At 40.5% G+C, this 19,152-nt stretch overlaps 1 protein-coding gene and 2 pseudogenes across 5 annotated transcripts in view; 1 reads left to right on the top strand and 2 right to left on the bottom strand.

Moving 5' to 3' along the window:
• Positions 1–19,152, top strand: part of ARMH4 (armadillo like helical domain containing 4) — a 210,824-nt gene that overhangs the window by 95,801 nt on the left and 95,871 nt on the right. For all 5 annotated transcript variants that reach the window (XM_055289237.2, XM_055289239.2, XM_055289240.2 and 2 more), the window contains one exon: positions 14,306–14,563. In XM_055289237.2, the coding sequence (XP_055145212.1) occupies positions 14,306–14,563 (258 nt within the window). The remainder of the gene's footprint in view (positions 1–14,305; positions 14,564–19,152) is intronic.
• LOC129487840 (ubiquitin-like) overlaps positions 1–19,152 on the bottom strand; it is a 401,690-nt pseudogene that overhangs the window by 37,145 nt on the left and 345,393 nt on the right.
• LOC129487839 (polycomb group RING finger protein 3-like) lies at positions 9,554–10,333 on the bottom strand (annotated as a pseudogene).

Below are 19,152 nucleotides of genomic sequence, written 5' to 3' on the forward strand. Positions count from 1 at the left end.
TTCTTTTTTAGGGAGTTACTATATTGAATGATACTCATTGGCTTTTGAATACTAAAACAGCTTTATATTATTATATATTATCCTTATGTATTGTATTCAATTTATTAAAATCTTCAAACAAAATAAAATTTGAGACAAAAGCTTTCCTTGACATATATAAAATACTGCCCCAACTGTTAGCAAATATGTTATCTTCTATCACACATGAAATATTTATAAAAATTGGCCATAAACCAGTCCATTAAAAAAATCCTGGCTGGGCACAGTGGCTCATGCCTGTAATCCCAGCACTTTGGGAGGCTGAGGTAGGTGGATCATCTGAGGTCAGGAGCTCAAGAGCAGCCTGGCCAATATGGTGAAACCCCATCTCTCCTAAAAATTAGCCGGGCATGGTGGTGTGCACCTGTAATAAAAAAAATTAGCCAGGCGTGGTGTGTGTGCACCTGTAATTCCAACTACTTGGAAGGCTGAGGCAGGAGAATCACTTGAACCCGGGAGGTGGAGGTTGCAGTGAGCCGAGATGGCACCATTGCACTCCAGCCTGGGTGACAAAGTGGACTCCATCTCAAAAATAAAAAATAAAAAAAACTCAACAAATTTTAAAGAATTGGTATCATGCAGGCTGTATTCTCTGATGGTTGTGCAGTTAGGTTAGACATTAATAGTGAAAAAGATAAATTGCCCCATACTTTTGAAAATGAAAAAAAAAAACCCTTCTAAATAACTCGTGGATCAAAGAAGAAATTATAATCGAAAATCAAAATATTTGGAAATGACTCAGAGAAAATATATCAGACTTGTGGGGTGAAGATGAAGGATTATATAATGGGAAATTTTTAACCTTTAGAAAGCTCCCTCAGTGAGTTTGTTCACTTTAAAAAATAAAAAAGTTTCTGTTATTGTATAACATGGTGACTATGGTTAATAACAACATATTGTATTCTCGATAAATGCTGAGAGTGGATGTTAAGCGTTCTCACCACAGAAAATAACTTTGTGAGGTAATGCATATGTTTTAGATTTAGTTACTCCACAATACATATATACTTCAAAACATCATGTTGGACATGATAAATATATACAATTATCAACTTAAAAAATAAAACCCAAAAGCTTAGAAAAGAGGAAAGGATGGGCCAGGCGCGGTGGCTCACACTTGTAATCCCAACACTTTGGGAGGCCGAGGCGGGCGGATCACGAGGTCAGGAGATCGAGACCACGGTGAAACCCATCTCTACTAAAAATACAAAAAAAAAAAATTAGCCGGGCGTGGTGGCGGGCGCCTGTAGTCCCAGCTACTAGGAGAGGCTGAGGCAGGAGAATGGCGTGAACCCGGGAGGCAGAGCTTGCAGTGAGCCAAGATTGCGCCACTGCACTCCAGCCTGGGCGACAGAGTGAGACTCCCTCTCAAAAAAAAAAAAAAAAAAAAAGAAAAGAGGAAAGGATGAAAATTAATGAGGTAAGTAACTTCCACCTTAAGCTATTGATAGGTTTGGCTCTGTGTCCCCACCCAAATCTCATCTTGAATTGTAATCCCCCATGTGTCGAGGTGGGGACTTAGTGGGAAGCGATTGGATCATGAGGGTGGTTTTCCTGTGCTGTTCCTGTGGTAGTGAGTTCTCATGAGATCTGATGGTTCTATAAGTGTTTGACAGTTCTTTCTTCACACTCACTCATGCTCTCTCTGACTCCTGCCACCTTGTGAAGAACGTGCCTGCTTCCCCTTCCACCACCACTGTAAGTTTCCTGAGGCCTCTCCAGCCATGCAGTACTGTGAGTCAATTAAATCTCCTTTGTTTATGCATTACCCAGTCTCAGGCAGCATCTTCATAGCAGTGTGAGAATGGACGAATACAGCTATAAAAACAAAATAGAAGAAACCCAAAGAAAATAGAATGAAGTAATAACAGTAAGATTTCATTATTTTATTTTTACATTGCGTTAATTCAGAACAGCTTAGTAAACTTTTGATAAAATTTATATGGAAGAGCAATAGGCCAAGAAATAGCCAGTGTACTCCTAAAGAAGAAAAAGAAATTGAAGGAAGATGTCTGTAAATACCCTAACAGATATTAAGATTTATAAAGCTCTTACTATATAATTATATATTTGGACAATGAGGACATGGACAGGAATAGTCAAAGCGGCCAGTGAAGCAGAATAGGCATGGAAACACACTGCTATAGAGAGTCCTTGACATGTGATGAAAATTGCACTGCAGAGTGATGGGGAAAGCATTTAAAACAAACAAAAAGTTCTGGGACAATTGGTTGTCCATACAGAAAAAAGTATACTGAAGCCACATCCTACACAAAAATCAGTTCTATGTGGTTTAAAAACATGTAATAGGCAAAACTTAAACTGACTAAAATTGTAGAATATTTTTCTGACCTCACAATAAAGTTTTTTTAGATGTGACACAAAAATTGCTAACCATAAAAATCCTGATAAATTCAGTGATATTAAAACTAAAACCTTTTATAAAAGGATGCTAGAAAGAAAGTGAAAATACAGCTTCTAAAATTAGCAAAGATATTTGTAATCCATATAACCGATAAAGGATTGATGTCCAGGATAGAAAGAACTCTAAAAGAATCAGCAGAAAAATGACAGACAGCCCAATAGAAAGATGAGTGAAAGACATGAGTAGGCATCTCACACAGATACTGAATGGATACACAACCTCATTAGTCATTAAGAAAGTGCAAATGACACCTGGAGTGACATCATTTTATACACACTGGATTGAAAAGAAATGAAATGTTTGACAATGCCAAAGGTTGATGAGGATGTGGAGCTAGGGACATTTATCTAGACATTAGGATGTTGAACACTTGTATTCCTTTTAACCTAGCAATTCCACTTTTAGGAATGTACCCTAGAGAAACCCTTGAACAGATATACTAGAGATCATATATGAGTGTTCAAGCAGCACTATTCATAACAGCAAAAAAATATTAGCAACAACCAAATACCCGAAATGTTCCTTGACATGGGGATAAACAAATTGTGACGTATATGCATAATGAACAGCGTATATCAGTGAAAATTAATAAACTAGTGTTTTGTACAACAAGATGTGCGAAACTTAAAACCATAATTTTGAACGGAAAGAAAGTCCCCAAATATAGCAGTCAGTAACTTTGTATGGCTTTAAGGGGAAGAAGGATGTTAAGAGGAATATGCAGATAGGTGTAACAGTATTAATAACATACTAGTCCTTAAATTGAATAGTGAGTTCTCTGGGGTTCATTTCACTATGAAGCTTAATAAGATAAATATGGTGTATGTATATAGTCTAATATATATCTCATATTACATGATAAAAATGTAAAAGCACTTGGCAGGAATATTTCCATTTGAGAAATGTAATGAAATTCCACGTATTCTAAGTCAGCTTAACTTTGTGAGTTGCTGGATTTTGTGGTAGTTATTTCAGAAAATTCTAGTATCCCTTAGAACCTTATGATCCTGGAGAGCCATCTGCTGGAGAGTCGCTGCACATCCTCAAGACAAGTTTAGTATTTTCTTTCTGGCTTTTAAGTTTTGCACCCAATTTGATGCCCAAGTTAAAAAAAAAATCTGGAAATAAAAGCAGTGTCATTTCTAGGGCTTCAGTCACTTTATAGGTGGAAACAATGGCTTTTGATTGTTATTGGCATAAGAGTTCCCAGGAAAACGTATGCCTACAAATGTTTCTTCTTTGAGAAAGATGCCACCGGGATGTGTCAGAGCCATTCCCTTCATAGGAGAAGTGGGAGAAAGGCTCAGTCCATGCCTGATGAAGCTACCCTGTTTCTTTTCATGGCATCCTTCTTCTTTTTCACATGGGCTAATTTTTTTTTTTTTTTGAGACAGAGTCTTGCTCTGTCACCCAGGCTGGAGTGCAGTGGTGTGATCTCAGCTCACTGCAACCTCCACCTACTGGGTTCAAGCGATTCTGCTGCATCAGCCTCCCAAGTATATGGGACTAAGGGTGTGCACCACTGCACCCAGCTAAATTTTGTATTTTTAATAGAGGCAGTTTTTCACCATGTTAGCCAGGATGGTCTCGATCTCCTGACCTCACGGTTCACTTGCCTTGGCCTCCCAAAGTGCTGGGATTACAGCCATGAGCCACTGCACCTGGCCTCTAATTTGTTTACCTTAGATTTAATTTTAAACTTAGTAAAGGGAAGAAAAAGCCAGTAAAAGAGAAATTTGACATGTAAAACTCATGAATAAATAGGCAAAAGATGATGATTCAAACTAATCATTGCTATTCCAAAAAGGCAGAAAATATAGATGAGATCCTATTCTCCTCGAAAGTCAAGAATAGACAGCAGATGTTGGAGAACAGGTGTTCCTGCTCTGGTTCTTCCTGCCATCATTGTTGGGATGACACATTCTCAACCAAGGTTTTTTCTATCTTTGGTGCATTAGTAACAGCCTGGAAGTGCTAGCTACTTCTCTATCTTCTGGAGATCGAAAAAAGTCAAAGCTGTGATAAAAATGCAGTTAGAGAAACTGAGCACCTTTGGTGGGAACTGCCTATTAAATGACACATGTTTGTAGCAGAGTCAGATTACTCAAATTACTCAGGGTCATAGGGCAAAATTTCTCCCATACATTTTATTGATTTTGTTGAGAGTTGACCCATGGCTCTGGTCCTGAACAAAATGAAGACTCGATTTTGGTAACCCTAGACAGAAATATTTGCAATGAATAGAGAAAACAGGTCTGATCTAGACAGGCAAAAATTCTGGGTTTGCACAAGCTTATTAAGCCTCAGCTGTGATATTTGAGGATTCAAGGTAGTTTTTTTTTTTCACCTACCAAGTAGCCTGTAAGTAAAACAAAACTTATAAAGCTTGTTCCCTGTTAGCTAACAATGTAAGTTTGGAGAATAAAGCCTGAAAAGCTGTTTGAGTCTCTTGGAAGGAAAGCCCCATGTAAGTACAAAGTATTGTCATGGGCTTTGAACAGCTGTTAAGAGATTGTCCGAGATCTGCCAGACAGATAAAGTTGGCTTAGAGAGGGTACCGTGTAGACACATTTTGTCTGCCTGTCACTTGCAACAGGACATTTCTCTATTTGAGCTGTGGACACACTATTTAATATCACTAAGCATCTCTTGGCCATGTGGCACTGTTCTCTGACATTTCTGTTTAATGTTTCTTAGTTTTATTCTTAACTGTTTCAGTTCACCTCAAGCACAGCAGTCAGAAATTGAACCATGTCCCAGTCCCTCTTGCATGCTGAACCATCTACTGTCTGAACACTTAAGTTAGGGTTTTGGCTGACATCTCATCCAGGTTTTTCACTATTGTTAAGTGTTGGAATTCTTGACAGTGGACATGCTAGCAGGAGCATCAGATTAATCCCGAGTGACTTGATCTCGGTAAGGATGCTATGGAAAAATCCATTAGCTCCATGGCAAGGAGCCCGTCGTTCCTGTCTGTGCATGGTGGACTCAGTGGGACACGTCTTCTAAGGAGATGCTGGTTGAACAAGAGTGAAAAGGGAATTTTTCATAATGTGGATTATGTGTTTGGGAGTGGGAACAGTGCAGTTTGTTGGGAGGATTTTGACTGTCAAGAGAGGTGGTTACTTAGAAACCATTCTTCCTGCCCCTTTGCTGCTAGGGTCTCTGTTAGTGTTTGGGGTTATGACGTAATCAGTGCCATGTCAACTTGTGAAAAAGAAGTGTCGGTCATGAGGATGAACTTTCCAATTCTAGGTAACATGACTAAAAGGAACTTTTCAGGCTGAGCTCTCTGAATCTTCCTTTCCTGGATTGCAATGTTTTTAGAGATTGTCAGAACAAATATAACTTTACATCTTTGAGTATTATCACTGGTTATTGACATAGGACATGTTTCTACTATGCATAGTAAACCAAGATCAATTATTTCTTCCTTCCTTCTTTTTTTTTTTTTTTTTTTTTTTGAGATGGAGTCTTACTCTGTCACCCAGGCTGGAGTGCAGTGGCGATCTCAGCTGACTGCAACCTCCGCCTCGTGGGTTCAAGCGATTCTCCTGCCTCAGCTTCTCGAGTAGCTGGGACTACAGGTGTGCGCCACCATGCTTGGCTAATTTTTGTATTTTTAGTAGAGACAGGGTTTTACCATGTTGGTCTCAATCTCCTGACCTCGTCGTGATCCACCTGCCTCAGCCTCCCAAAGTGTTGGGATTACAGGCATGAGCCACCGTGCCCGGCCCAATTGTTTCCTTTTAGAGGTTCAGTTTTCTTTGCCTATGCTATCTTTATTTGGAATAATTGTGTGTACGTGCCTTTTACCTTGACCCCATTCTTATTTGGGGTTCAGATGAATGAAAATAAAATTTGGGGTTTATTTAAACAAAATTGCAAAACTCAGGCATTACCCTCAAACCTTTAAGTATAACTTGGTAGTGTTATTTGATTGAGTTCTTTAATTTTAGTTCTTGGGCCAGGGATCCTGTTATTTTTGGCATAGTTTTATTTGCTCAATGTTTATGGCATGTCATTGTTCTTTGTGTTCAGAGATGTTCATAACATCATTATTTATTTTGGGTGTAACTAATTGAAAGACTGGCTGAAATACAGATGACTTTCTCTTCAGTTTTTATGAATAGAAGATGAACTCTGATTTGTTTTACAGCTGTTGGTCTTACATGTTGACTTTGTGGTTGCAAGAGTATTCAGAGGAATGTGTTACTGATTGTTTATTAAGTGTTACTCTGTGATTCCTTAGATCTGGGTTTAAAAAAACTGCATCTATCTCATTGTTTATACATTTATTCATATATTCATTCATTCAAAAAATACTTATTGAGCGCCATTGATTGCCAAGTACTCACTAGTCATTGGTGATATACCAGGGGACGAGACCGTCTTTCCTTTATTCGATAGTTTTCTACATTTCTGGTTCAAGTTACTATAACATACATTATTTTGCTAATTCAAAGAAAGGTGATAATATCTTTTTTTGTTACTGATCTGTAATAGTAGGTTCTATTGGTAATTGAAGCAGGGTATAGGTGACATACAACTAAAAATGTTTAATGGCTGTAAAATAATTGTAGGCTCCTAAAAAGAACATTTTCTGGCAGAAAAAGATTATGAGAGAATAAGGTAGGCTAAAAGAGAAACCTCATTCTAATAAGGCTGACTTCCTTCTATCTTCTCCACACAGTTACCAAAACTTTCATTTTCTATGACTGTCTTCTCAGGCTAGCTCTATGATTTGGTAAATATTAAAAGGACAAAGAGTAAATCATATAAGTTGCTTAGTGCTGAAGGGTGAAGCTAGTAGTACAAGGAGAAGGCTTTCCTCTTGTATCCCACATGTAAATCAGGGACCTTTCTTACTTTTCCATAATATAAATTGTATACTATTCAATAAGAAGCTTCTAGAGAGACTACTCCTTGGTTTTATTGTCTGACTCAGAAGAAGGCATCTCATGTTGGACATTTCAGGGCAGAGAGAAGGAGAAGGAAGTCTCCACCAACGTGAGTGAGTGTGGGAGAGTTTATGAGACATGTTGACCTTAGCAGTGTCCTCCAAGTCACATTATAAAGGTAGCAGCCTTCTTGTTGGGCTAGGCTTGCTTACCTGCAACCCTCTCTTTGGGATAGATAATAGCATGGAGTAAAGTGACTTTTGAGGTTCCTTTCATTTTTTTAAAAAATTCTATACTTTAAAGAGAAGAGATTGGCTGAAGATGTTGAGGACCAAGTTGTCTTTGGTAGATGCTAGTGGTCAGAGAACAATGATCCTAGGAGATCAGGATTATATAGTCACAATTGTTTTATCAATACAAACCTCTTAGGTTTGTGGGGAGCAAAGGACACTAAAATTAATTTTATAATGCTTCAAAAATAAATAAATGGGGTCAAACACAGCGGCTCACAGCTGTAATTCAGTACTTTGGGAGGCTGAGGTGGGAGGATCACTTGAACCCAGGAGGTTGAGGCTGTAGTGTGCCGTGTGCACATTACTGCATTCCAGCCTGGGTGACAGAGCAAGACTACATCTCAAAAAAAAAAAAAAATAATGCTCTTTTTAGACAGTTCCTGTTTATAGGAGGAAGGTCCACAAAGTCTTTAAAGAGGGTTTTTTTTTGGGGGGGGCGGGGGGTTGGTTTTATGAATAATAGAAATTTATTTCCTCATCGTTCTGGAGGCTGAGAGGTCCAAGACCAAGGTACCAGCATCTGGCAAGGGTCTTCTTGCTGCATCCTCATGTGGTGGAAGAGCAGAAGAGCATGAGCCCACTCCCATAGCCGTTTTTATAAGGGCACCAATCTATTAATTTCCAAACATGAATTTTGGAGGATGCATGCAGACCATAGCAGGGAGGATCCTTCCTGCCTCTTCCAGCTTCTAGTGGCTCAAGTATTCCTCAGCTTGTGGCTTTATCACTCCAGTGTCTGCCTCCCTCTCCACATGACTTTCTCTTTGTCTCTGTGTCTGTATCTCAAGTCTTTCTCTGCCTTATTCTATTTTTTTTTTTTTTGAGATGGAATTTTGGTCTTGTTGCCCAGGCTGGAATGCAATGGTGTGATCTCAGCTCACTGCAACCTCCACCTCCCAGGTTCAAGCGATTCTCCTGTGTCAGCCTCCCGTGTAGCTGGGATTACAGGCATGCATCACCACGCCTAGCTAATTTTGTATTTTTAGTACAGACTAGGTTTCTCCACATTGGTCAGGCTGTTCTTGAGCTCCTGACCTCAGGTGATCCGCCTGCCTTGACCTCCCAAAGTGCTGGGATTACAGGTGTGAGCCACTGTGCCTGACCTCTGCCTTACTCTTATAAGGACTTTTGCCATTGTACTTAAGGTTCACCAAGATAATCCAAGACTATTTCATCTCAAGATCTTTAACTTACTTGTACCTGCAAAGATTCTTTTACCGAACGAGGTCCCATTTGCAGGTTCTAGGGGCCGAGATGGGGGTTTATCTCTTTGGGGCCACCGTTCCACCCTCTGCTATCTCCATAACACATCTGAAGTCTGTCCGCTTTTCCACTGTCACTGCATCACCATGGTTCTTCTCTCCTGGGACTCCTGCCATCAGCCTCTCTTGCTTTCCTTTCTCTACCCCATAACTCATTTTCCACACAGCCTGAGGGATATTTTAAAACCCTGCCCCAAACCGTGTATCCCTGCTTAAGGCCCTTCAGTGCCTTCTCTTACCTGTACAGAGCTGGTCTCCTGCTGAGAATTTACATCTTCACACAAAATGTTATCACCTTGAGGTGAGCTCCCAGTGATTTTGAGCTCATGTGCTCATGCCGCTCTTCCACCACCCAGCCCAGCAGGCCACCAAGTTTCATTTTATTCTCAGCATTTTTCACAACTTGAAAGCATTCTCTCTCTCTCTCTGTCTCTCCCCCCTTTATTCACCCATCCCTCCTTCAACCCACCTACCTACCCATCCATTTGTGAAATTAAAGAACAGACTTCTTCTTTGTGAGGAATATGTTTAACGTGTTTTAAAACAGTTTTATCACCTGCCCTCCTCTCCACACCCTCTGCCCCATTTTCTCTTCTATTAATGGTGGGTTCTTCATGTCCATGGTGTCTGGGCTTTTCACAGTCCTCACTGCTGTTTTCTATCATGCTACCTGGCAGGGCAGACAAAACAAATTGAGATTTTTTTCTGGTTAAAATCTCCAAACAAAGTTGTAAAAAAAAAAAGAAAAACCCAAAGAATTTTAGAAGTGTCATTTTTACCTAAGAAATGACTTGCTAGAGTTTCTATTTATGGATTGACTGTTACCTCATTGAAGGACAAAAGGTTAAGATTTTTGGCAGTGAACTTCTTTAGATGTCAGACCATTGCTTGGGCTATGCAGCAGATGCATTTCCTTTTCAGTCCCCACAACTTGCTGCTGTTGCTTTCCTGCTCATCGCTTCTGTGAAAATCATTGTCCTTTTCCTTCTTCTCTTTTTTGGTCTCTTTGTTTGAACTGTCTTCTGCTTTCGTTTCACCATTCTGATGGAAATCTAAGTGTTGTTTTGTGGAACAAGTCTCCCCCTTGATGTCTCCAGACACTTCCATGCCCAATTTGTGACAGAATTCTCTTGTTTTCATTTCTGCTTCTTGGAGTGCTGATACCAGTTTGTAAACAGTATCATGTATGGTGCTGTCATGACCGATGTACTGCAGTGAGTGGGTGTGACGCGTCACAGTCCTACATGCAGGGCAGGTGTTGTTCTCTTACAAATACTTTCCCAGGCAACCCCTACAGGATGTGTGCAGACACTTGGTCACCATGGTTGCATCAATGAGGTGCCCACTACACAGGCGGCAGGTGATGTGGGCCTTAGTGTCCCACAGCTTAATCCTTCTGGTCAACATCTTTGACTTTTTCTCTCGTTGTCTCTGCTTGTTTTTCTTTCTGCCTTGGCATGGAGGCCGCACATCATCACCCTGACTCACTTGATTTTGCCTCACTCTGCACTCTGGTTCACTTCTGGCCCTTGCTGTTTTTCAATTTCTGGCACAGAAACAGTCACTTTTGAGGGATGGCCAGGAGTCTCTGCTACATTGTGCAGCTGTGGTCTTGGTCTTGGGGTACAGGCAGGGGTACTCCAGGAGAAGGAAGGGATGCCACTCCTTTCAGATCCACCCCCAAGAGGAGGAGACAACACCTGTCAAGAATCTAAAATAAAGACATGGAAGTCCTCAGATAGTTTTAATGGTTCCTGATAGTTTTCCTAATAATCTAAATTTCCATCATTTTTCCTCTATCCAGCCTCCTTTTCAACTTCTCTTTAATTAGAGTCCCTGGTCCATCTTTATAATTACTCCTTCATACACAGTCAATACCCTTTCTTACCCTCTCTCTATCCCTCACATTCTCAATTGAGCTCTTCTGGTAAATCTTGCTGCTGGTTAAATCTCGGTGCCTACTCACCTCTCCACCCATGCCTGCACCCAAGCAGCTGAATGTGGCTTGAGAAAAACTCACAACCATCTTAACAGGTCTCACTTTAGATATATGATGTCGCATCTCAAGTGGGCTTAGAGAGCTGCCTGGCAGTCCTGCCCCATTTCTCTGAGAATTTACTCACCCACTCACCAAGACGACTGTTTCACGCTTTTTCCTTTCACCTCAAACACCAACATTTCTCTTTTCCTTTCCAGTTTTTTTATTTGACTGAGAATAAAAGAAACATAAAGATCCCCTACCCACCAAATCTACCCACCTTCCTGCACCGTGCCTGTTTCTCTGCCTTTCCTTTTTCCTACCATTGCAGGGGAGGATGTATCCAAACCAGCCTGTGCACTGGACCCTGTGTTCTTTTAGTCATTATGAAGAAGCCAGTCTGTCCACTATGCACCAGGCTTAGTTTTAAGTACCTTATAAATTAACTAATGAAATCCTTACAACAGCCTTGTGAGGTAGGAATAATATCAGTTTTATAGATGAGGCAGTTGAGGCACAGCAAAATTCAGCAATGTGTACAAAAATCACACAGCCATAATAAATTTGTGTGGCTTCAGACTCTATGCATGCAGCCACAGTATAATACTGTGTCTCCCAGGATATTCTCCCGCAGCTGCTTCTGTCTTTCCTGCCTCATTGATTGCCCCTTTCAATGAGATCTGACCCATTAACTTACAAGCAGGTTCTATTTTCTATATTCTATTTGAAGACCCTACCCTTGGCCTTGTGTCTCTCTCCAGCTGCACTCTATTTTCTCTGTTCTCCTTTTAGCCAAATTTCTGGTAAGAATCTTTTTTTGTTTGCTGTGTCTTCTTTTCTAATCTTTTTTGAACCACTCCAACCTGGCCTTTGTCCATGTCATTCCTCAGAAACAACTTTTGTCAAGATCACCTGTGCCCTCCCAATGTCCAAGCCAGAGGGACACCCTTAGTCTCTTACTCGGAGCCTTGGAGATGCTTTCTTCATTTGCCTTCCCTGACACCACACACTTCTTGGATTTTCTCCCACCCTGGTGGTTACTCCTGTTTCCTGTGTGGATCTTCCTCTGCTAGTCACCCTCTAAGTGGTGGCTTTGCCCGGGAATGTGGTCTGGACCATTTCCCTTTCTGTCTATACTTACCTTCTTGATAATCTCAGCCAGTCTCAAGGCTTTGAATATTATTAATAAATTGACAATTCCCAAACTTTTATCTCTAGCTTTGAAACTTCCCTAGACTTCCAACATTTTCTTGGATGCCATAGGCCATCACACAGTTACTATATCTCAAATGCAAATTCTTGCTTTGACTCTTTATCTTTCAGATCCCATTTTCAGTCATGTGGGATCTTCCTCCTGCATCTCACATTGTAATTATCAGCAGGGTTCTACCTTGAAATTACATCCCAGATCTGACTACCTCTCTCCTCTTTCCAGATTGTACCCTAGTCCAAAGCACCATAATCTATTCCTGATTTTTGAATGGACTCCTTATTAGCCTTCTTTCTTCATCTCTTGCTTTGATATAGCCTGTTCTCCACCCTGTTGCTAGAGTCATTCTTTAAAAATATAAGTCAGTACTACTTGTTCCCAAAAAACCTATTGAAATAAACAAAAGACTTAAAAAAAAAAAAAGTCAGATCTGGCCACTGCCTACTTCTTCCTACCTTATTTCCTGTATTTGCCCTGTCCCTCCCAGCCCAGGCTTCTTTGCCATTCTTTGAACACAGCAAGGCCACACCTGCCTCAAGGATTAGGTCCTTACCATTTCCTCCACTGGGAATGCTCTTCCTGTAGATGTTGACCTAAATTAAACAAGAGAATTCATTATTTTGGTATGGCCTCTGTTCAAACTTTACCTTGTCAGAAAAGCTTTCTTTAATCTCCCTTTCTAAAATAGTGGTGCCTGGCATTTTCTATCTTCTTGCCAGTTTTAATGAGAGTGTAGAGACTCCTGTCTGTTGGTATATCTGTTTGCTTGCTGTGAGTCTCCTTGAGTGGCATATGGGCTCCATGAAGGCAGAGACATTATTGCTCTATCCCTAGTGTCTGCAACAGCACCCGTTTGGGGGTTGATAAATATTTGTTGCATTTTTAGAATAGTGACAGGTATTAATCCTACAAAGTTAAAGGACATATAAGAATAAAAAAAGACTGAAGGTGATTTTTTTAAAGTTAAAAAGCCCCTAAATGATAGAGGAAAGGTAGTATGTGTGGAGAAAGTTGTGTAGAAGCAGAAAAGGAGAGTCTCAGAATTCTTGGGCGGCTCCAGTTTTTCTTCCTCCCTTCTTTTCTCCACCATAGGAGGAGAATTACCTGTTGCAGTAACTGCTGTGCCAAGAGTCAAGGGGAGAGACCAAAGGGAAGGCCTTCTGTGAACTTCGTGGGCACTTACCAGGGGCTTCAGGGGTGCATCCATGGTGAAGATGGGGCCTTGAAGTATTGCTAGGAAATTAACATTGGTGAAACAAAATGAAATTGGGAATCATATGTTCCTTAAACCCACTCTACTTGAAGCATTGAAAATGACAACTTGTGGTGAAGTGCCATGGCTCACACCTATAATACTAGCATTGTGGGAGGCCGAGGGAGGAGGATTGCTTGAACCCAGGAGTTTGAGACTGTGGTGAACCATGATCATGCCACTGCACTCCAGCCTGGTGACAGAGCAAGACTCTGTCTCAAAAAATAAATAAATAAATAAAAAATCAGGAAAACGACGAATTGTGAATGTTAACTCTTACAATGAAGATAATGGTAATTTTTAATGTGTTGCCTTTCTGACCACTCCTGGTGAATATCCCATTTCTCAATTCCTTTAGAGTTGGATTGAGAATGTTGATGCAATTATTTCCAGTTTCTTAGATTACTCTTCCTTAGAGAGAACAAGATCCAAGAGTGAATTTATGTGCTCCTCACTTACCATTGTTGTGAGTTCTACTCACTGATGTGGATGAATAGAAAAAGCCGTGCCAAAATAATGAATTGTCTCCTTTAACATTATGAGCTATAAAGGGATGGGAACAGCTTCTTTTAAGTTCTGTTAGTATTTCACAGTGTGCTAACTGATAAACTTTTAATGATCTCCAGAAAACAGCAAGGGGATGTTTACTACCCTTGTAAATATAAATAACTTTAATAAAAAATCATATTACTTGAACTTTGACTCCCAGTAAACATAATACCTGACACTTATCTGACATAACTATGGTTTTGAAAGTTTAAACTCTAGGACATATGGTGGGTGTATAATCCTGCAAAGTTCACATTGTCTGACTTTGCCTATAAAGATGTGTTTCAAAAGGCCAAACAATTATTTTGTAGTGTTTGGATCATTTCCAAGAATTCATTTGTTTCAGCATAAACTCATTGTATGTTTATGCTTCCCTTTGATTTCTTTTTTGCCTAGAGGGAGAAGAAGATGAGGATGAAGAGGACGAAGAAGATGAAGATGAAGAAGAGGAAGATGAGGAAGAAGATGAGGAAGATAAAGATGGAGACTCGCTGGATGAGGGTTTGGATGGTGACACTGAGCTGCCAGGTTTTACCCTCCCTGGTATCACGTCCCAGGAACCAGGCTTAGAGGAGGGAAACATGGACCTGTTGGAGGGAGCTACCTACCAGGTGCCAGATGCCCTCGAGTGGGAACAGCAGAATCAAGGCCTGGGTAAGAGTCATGTGTATTTCCCTTTTCCTCCCTTCTCCCCTCCTTTTATATTTCTAAGATGACAGCCTTCTTTCATTGCCATCTATTGTAAAGAAAAATGGATTTTCTATGTTTATGGGTGGTTTCTACATTTATGGGTGGTTAAGAATGTAAGTATAAACTCATCGAAGAAATAACTGATAATTAAAAATTAAAAATTATCAGTTATTTCTTCGATGAGTTTATATTTATGCCCTTAAGTAGCCAGGCTCCAAACAGTCTCCAGCTGCCTATTATGAGCACAGTTGCCTGATGTTTGGAAGAAATTCAGTTTTTCCTTCCCAACTGGGAGACAGTTGTAGGCTTTAGGAGGACATCTGCACAGGGAGGAGATACGTGTAACCAGGATGCTGGACAAGCAGCACCATGGGACAGAGTCGAAGAACAAATACATTTTTTGTTCCACTCTGTCCTTTGGGAATTTGTTCCCTAGGGGAAGTTCTTCCCCTGCTTGTAGGTGAGCAGTTGGGCAGTCCCATGATTTTTCTGTTCAGTCTTATGGCTGCATTACCTTGTCAAACACGATTTCATTTCAGCAGCTAGGGTGGCCAGACCACTCCATGCTCACTCTCTCTTATTCATGGCCTGTGCTTGTGGTGAGAGACTTGGAGGATGCAGGCCGCTCCTCAGCTCGGCACTTCCTTCCACAATGACAGGGAAGCTCCCCAGTCTGTCCCTCTCCTCTTGTCAGGGGAGACACTATTAAGCTCTCAGTGACTCCTTGAGGCCCTATTCCCTTGACCTGAGGTGAATTAATCTCTTCTCCAAGGAAACTCTTCTCTAAAATGCTCCTAGTCTTTAACAGCTAGGCCCGTTGATTCCTTCAGTGTGGCAGATGTTAGGTTTAAGAGTCAGAAAAACTGGTACAAATACTAGTTTTGGGGATATGTCATTGAAAACTTGGAATTTGGTCTGGGCCTTTGCTCTGGATGTAATTCTGGGAGTTGCACTCTGTAGATTGGCATACAGGTTGTAGTTGACATGTAGCTGGGATTTCCTGTGGCATATGCTACAGGAAGGAGAGAAGATAATAAGGGATGGGCTTCCAGTGGACAGACAACATTTCTTGAATTATTTTCTGGCCAAATTCAGCATGCACTGGGCAATGATTACTTTAAAAACATGTCACATGAAACTGGTAAAAACGTATAAGGGTATCAAAACATTATAATATCAAAATACTATAAAACAAACACAAGATGATCTCTGGTCTGTGAACAAGTGAATGAATATTTAGTCTGAAATGCTTCTGTTCTACATGAACAGGTTTGAAATGAATGAAATAAGATACAAAATACAAAGATAATTTATACCGAACAGGTTAAAAACAGACAAAAATCTACACATAAAGTGACTCCTCAGGTTGTGCACAGCTTTATAATATGGAAGTATCATGTACAGTTAAACAGCCTTTCAATATGGATGGGATAGATATTCAGACGCTCTAGTACTTTACTGGAGAGAGGAGCAAGGGAGACAGGGTTGCCTTAGTACAGAATTAGGAACATCATATGGCATCTACCTTGGATTGTGATCAAAGAAATGAAGTTTCACCACTTATGAAGTGGACTTGCCATCTATGAGTAATTATAAGTAATTAGAGGGTCTTAGAAAACTATAAGGAGGCTCTGAATCAAGGCTAAAATGATCATCTGGGCTGTGGTATTATCATGCTCCTCAGTGCAAATTTACCACTGAATAGGAGTCAGGTTTTTAAGGAATCAACTTTACTGAGGTATATATTATACACAATAAATTGCACCCACTGAAAGCATACGATTTGATGAGTTTTGAGAGTTGTATACACCCATGCAACCCCCATCACAATCATGCCGCAGAGCATCTCCAGCATCCCACCGCCAGTGATTCCTCATGCCCCTTTGCAGTCCATCCCTCCCTCAGCCCCCAACCCCAGGTAACCACTGACCTTTGGTCACTATAGATTAGCTTGCATTTTCTAGAATTTTGTACAAATGACATCATATGGTATATACTATTTTGTGTCTGGCTTAGATCACTTACCATAAAGATTTTGAGATTCAACTATGTTGTATGTATCAGCAGTTTGTTCCTTGTTATATATAACATACACACATGTACACACACACACACACTCACACATATATATAGCTGACTAGTATTCAATTGTATGGATATACCATGTTTTGCTCATCTAGTCACCTGTTGATGAACACCTGAGTTGTTCCCTGTTTTGGCTAATAGCAGTTAAATTTTAAGGCTTGTCAGGCTTGAGGCTTAGGACAAAATGCTCTGTTGTCCTCCTGTCCTGACTCCTGATTTCAGTCCCCTTGCACAGCTAAAGTTCCTCTTTTTTTTTTTTTTTTTTTTTGAGAAAGAGTCTCATTCTGTTGCCCAGGCTGGAGTGCAGTGGGGCGATCTCGACTCACTGCAAACTCTGCCTCCTGGGTTCAAACAATTCTCCTGCCTCAGTCTCCCGAGCAGCTGGGACTACAAGTACCCATTACCACGCCCAGCTAATTTTTGTATTTTTAGTAGAGACGGGGTTTCACCGTATTGGCCAGGCTAGTCTCAAACTCCTGACCTTAGGTGATCTGCCCGCTGTGGACTCCCAAAGTGCTGGGATTACAGGCATGACCCACTGTGCCCAGCCACAGCTTAAGTTTCTTAAATTAGTGATACCAGTTTAGTAATTTTTTATGCTTTTAAAATTGACTTCTCCAGATTCTGAGTTTTTAAAAATATATCAGACTTTTTCTTATTATTTACTATTTCTCTAGGTGTCTCTTACTTTTTGCTGTTGCTTCTTTTTCTAATAAATTCATTTTGTCAACATGTTTTCAGCATTGTGGATTTCCTGGGAACCAAAGCAAGGAACAAATATTTCAAACTGTTCTCACTGTGAGAAGATTGTGTTTGAGGAGTGTCTGGGTCCAGAATTTTATTAGCCCACCAACCTTTTCTCGGAAGGACAGGAATATCTCCTAGTAATTCAAAACCAATAACAACTTCTGGATCAATATTAAATGGTACAATCTACTAAATACTCTCAGGTCAGGTAAAATAGTAGAAACTCTTTCGTTCTTTGTGATGGATTTTGTGGTAGGTGAAATAATGGCTCCCCGAAGATGTCCATGTCCTAACATCTGGAACTTGTGAATAAATTACCCTACATGGAAAAAGAGACTTTACTGATTTGATTAAATTAAGGATCTTTAGGCTGGGCACAGTGGCTCACATCTGTAATCCCAGTGCTTTAAGAGGCTGAGGCAGGAGGATTGTTTGAGGCCAGGAGTTTGAAGACAGCCTGGGGAACATAGCAAGACCCCATCTCTACAAAAACTGCAAAAAGTTAGCTGAGGGTGGTGTGTGCCTGTAGTCCCAGCTACTCAGGAGGCTGAGGTGGGAGGATCACTTAGACCAGGTGTATTATTAGTTTGTTATCATGCTGCTATGAAGAGATACCTGAGACTGGGTAATTTATAAAGGAAAGAGGTTTAATTGTCTCACAGTTCTGCCGGGCTGGGGAGGCCTCAGGAAATTTACAATCATGGCAGAAGGGGAAGCAAACATGTCCTTCTTCACGTGGTAGCAGGGAGGAAAATTGCAGTGGGGGAAAAGCCCCCTATAAAATCATCAAATCTTGTGAGAACTCACTCAGTACTATGAGAACAGCATGGGGAAGCTGCCCCCATCATCGAAGCACCTCCCACGAAGTCCGTCCCAGGACACATGGGGATTATGGGAACTACAATTCAAGATGAGATTTGGGTTGGGGCACAGCCAAACCATATCACCAGGAGTTTAAGGCTGGAATAAGCCATGGTTATGCCACTGTATTCCAGCCTGTGTGACAGAGTAAGACCCTGTCTAAAAAAAAAAAAAAGTTAAGGATCTTTAAATTGGAATGGGTAGATTATCCTGGATTATTGGGTGGGCTCATTATAATTACAAGGTTCTTATAAGAGGGAAGTAGGAGGTTCAGAGTTAGAGAAGAAGATGTGATGATGGGAGCAGAGGTCGGAGTGATGTAGCCATCAGCCAAGAAATGCTGTCAGCCTTTAGAAGCTGGAAAAGGCAAGGAAACTGATTCTCCTCCAAGGCCTCTGGAAGGAATGCAGCCCTGCCAATATCTTGGTTTTAGCTCAGTGAGACCCATTTCAGACTTTTGACCTCCAGAACTGCAAGGTAATAAATTTGTGTTATCTGAAGTTTGTGGTAATTTGTTATAGCAGCCATAGGGAATGGATTCAGATTTCAATAGGTATTTAAGGAGCAGCAGCATTTTGCAGCATTTTGAATGCAGAGCCTCATGGCAGCTATGCTCAGAGCATAAACATTGTAAAATTATGTATACTTTTTCCTGTAATGAATCAATAAAAATGCAAACACTGAGATCCTTTGAAAAGTAATTCTATTTAATGATAACACTTTAATTGGCTGTCCGCTTCATTCCTATTTTTAAATGGGGTTGTTTTATTTATAGGTTATCCCCTCCATTTTTACAATATGAATGGTATTCCAAAGCAAATGCTAAAGCCCATATAAATTTTTAAAAATGAACAGATTGA

This window comes from Symphalangus syndactylus, chromosome 8 (assembly GCF_028878055.3).
Source record: "Symphalangus syndactylus isolate Jambi chromosome 8, NHGRI_mSymSyn1-v2.1_pri, whole genome shotgun sequence".
NCBI lineage: Eukaryota > Metazoa > Chordata > Mammalia > Primates > Hylobatidae > Symphalangus > Symphalangus syndactylus.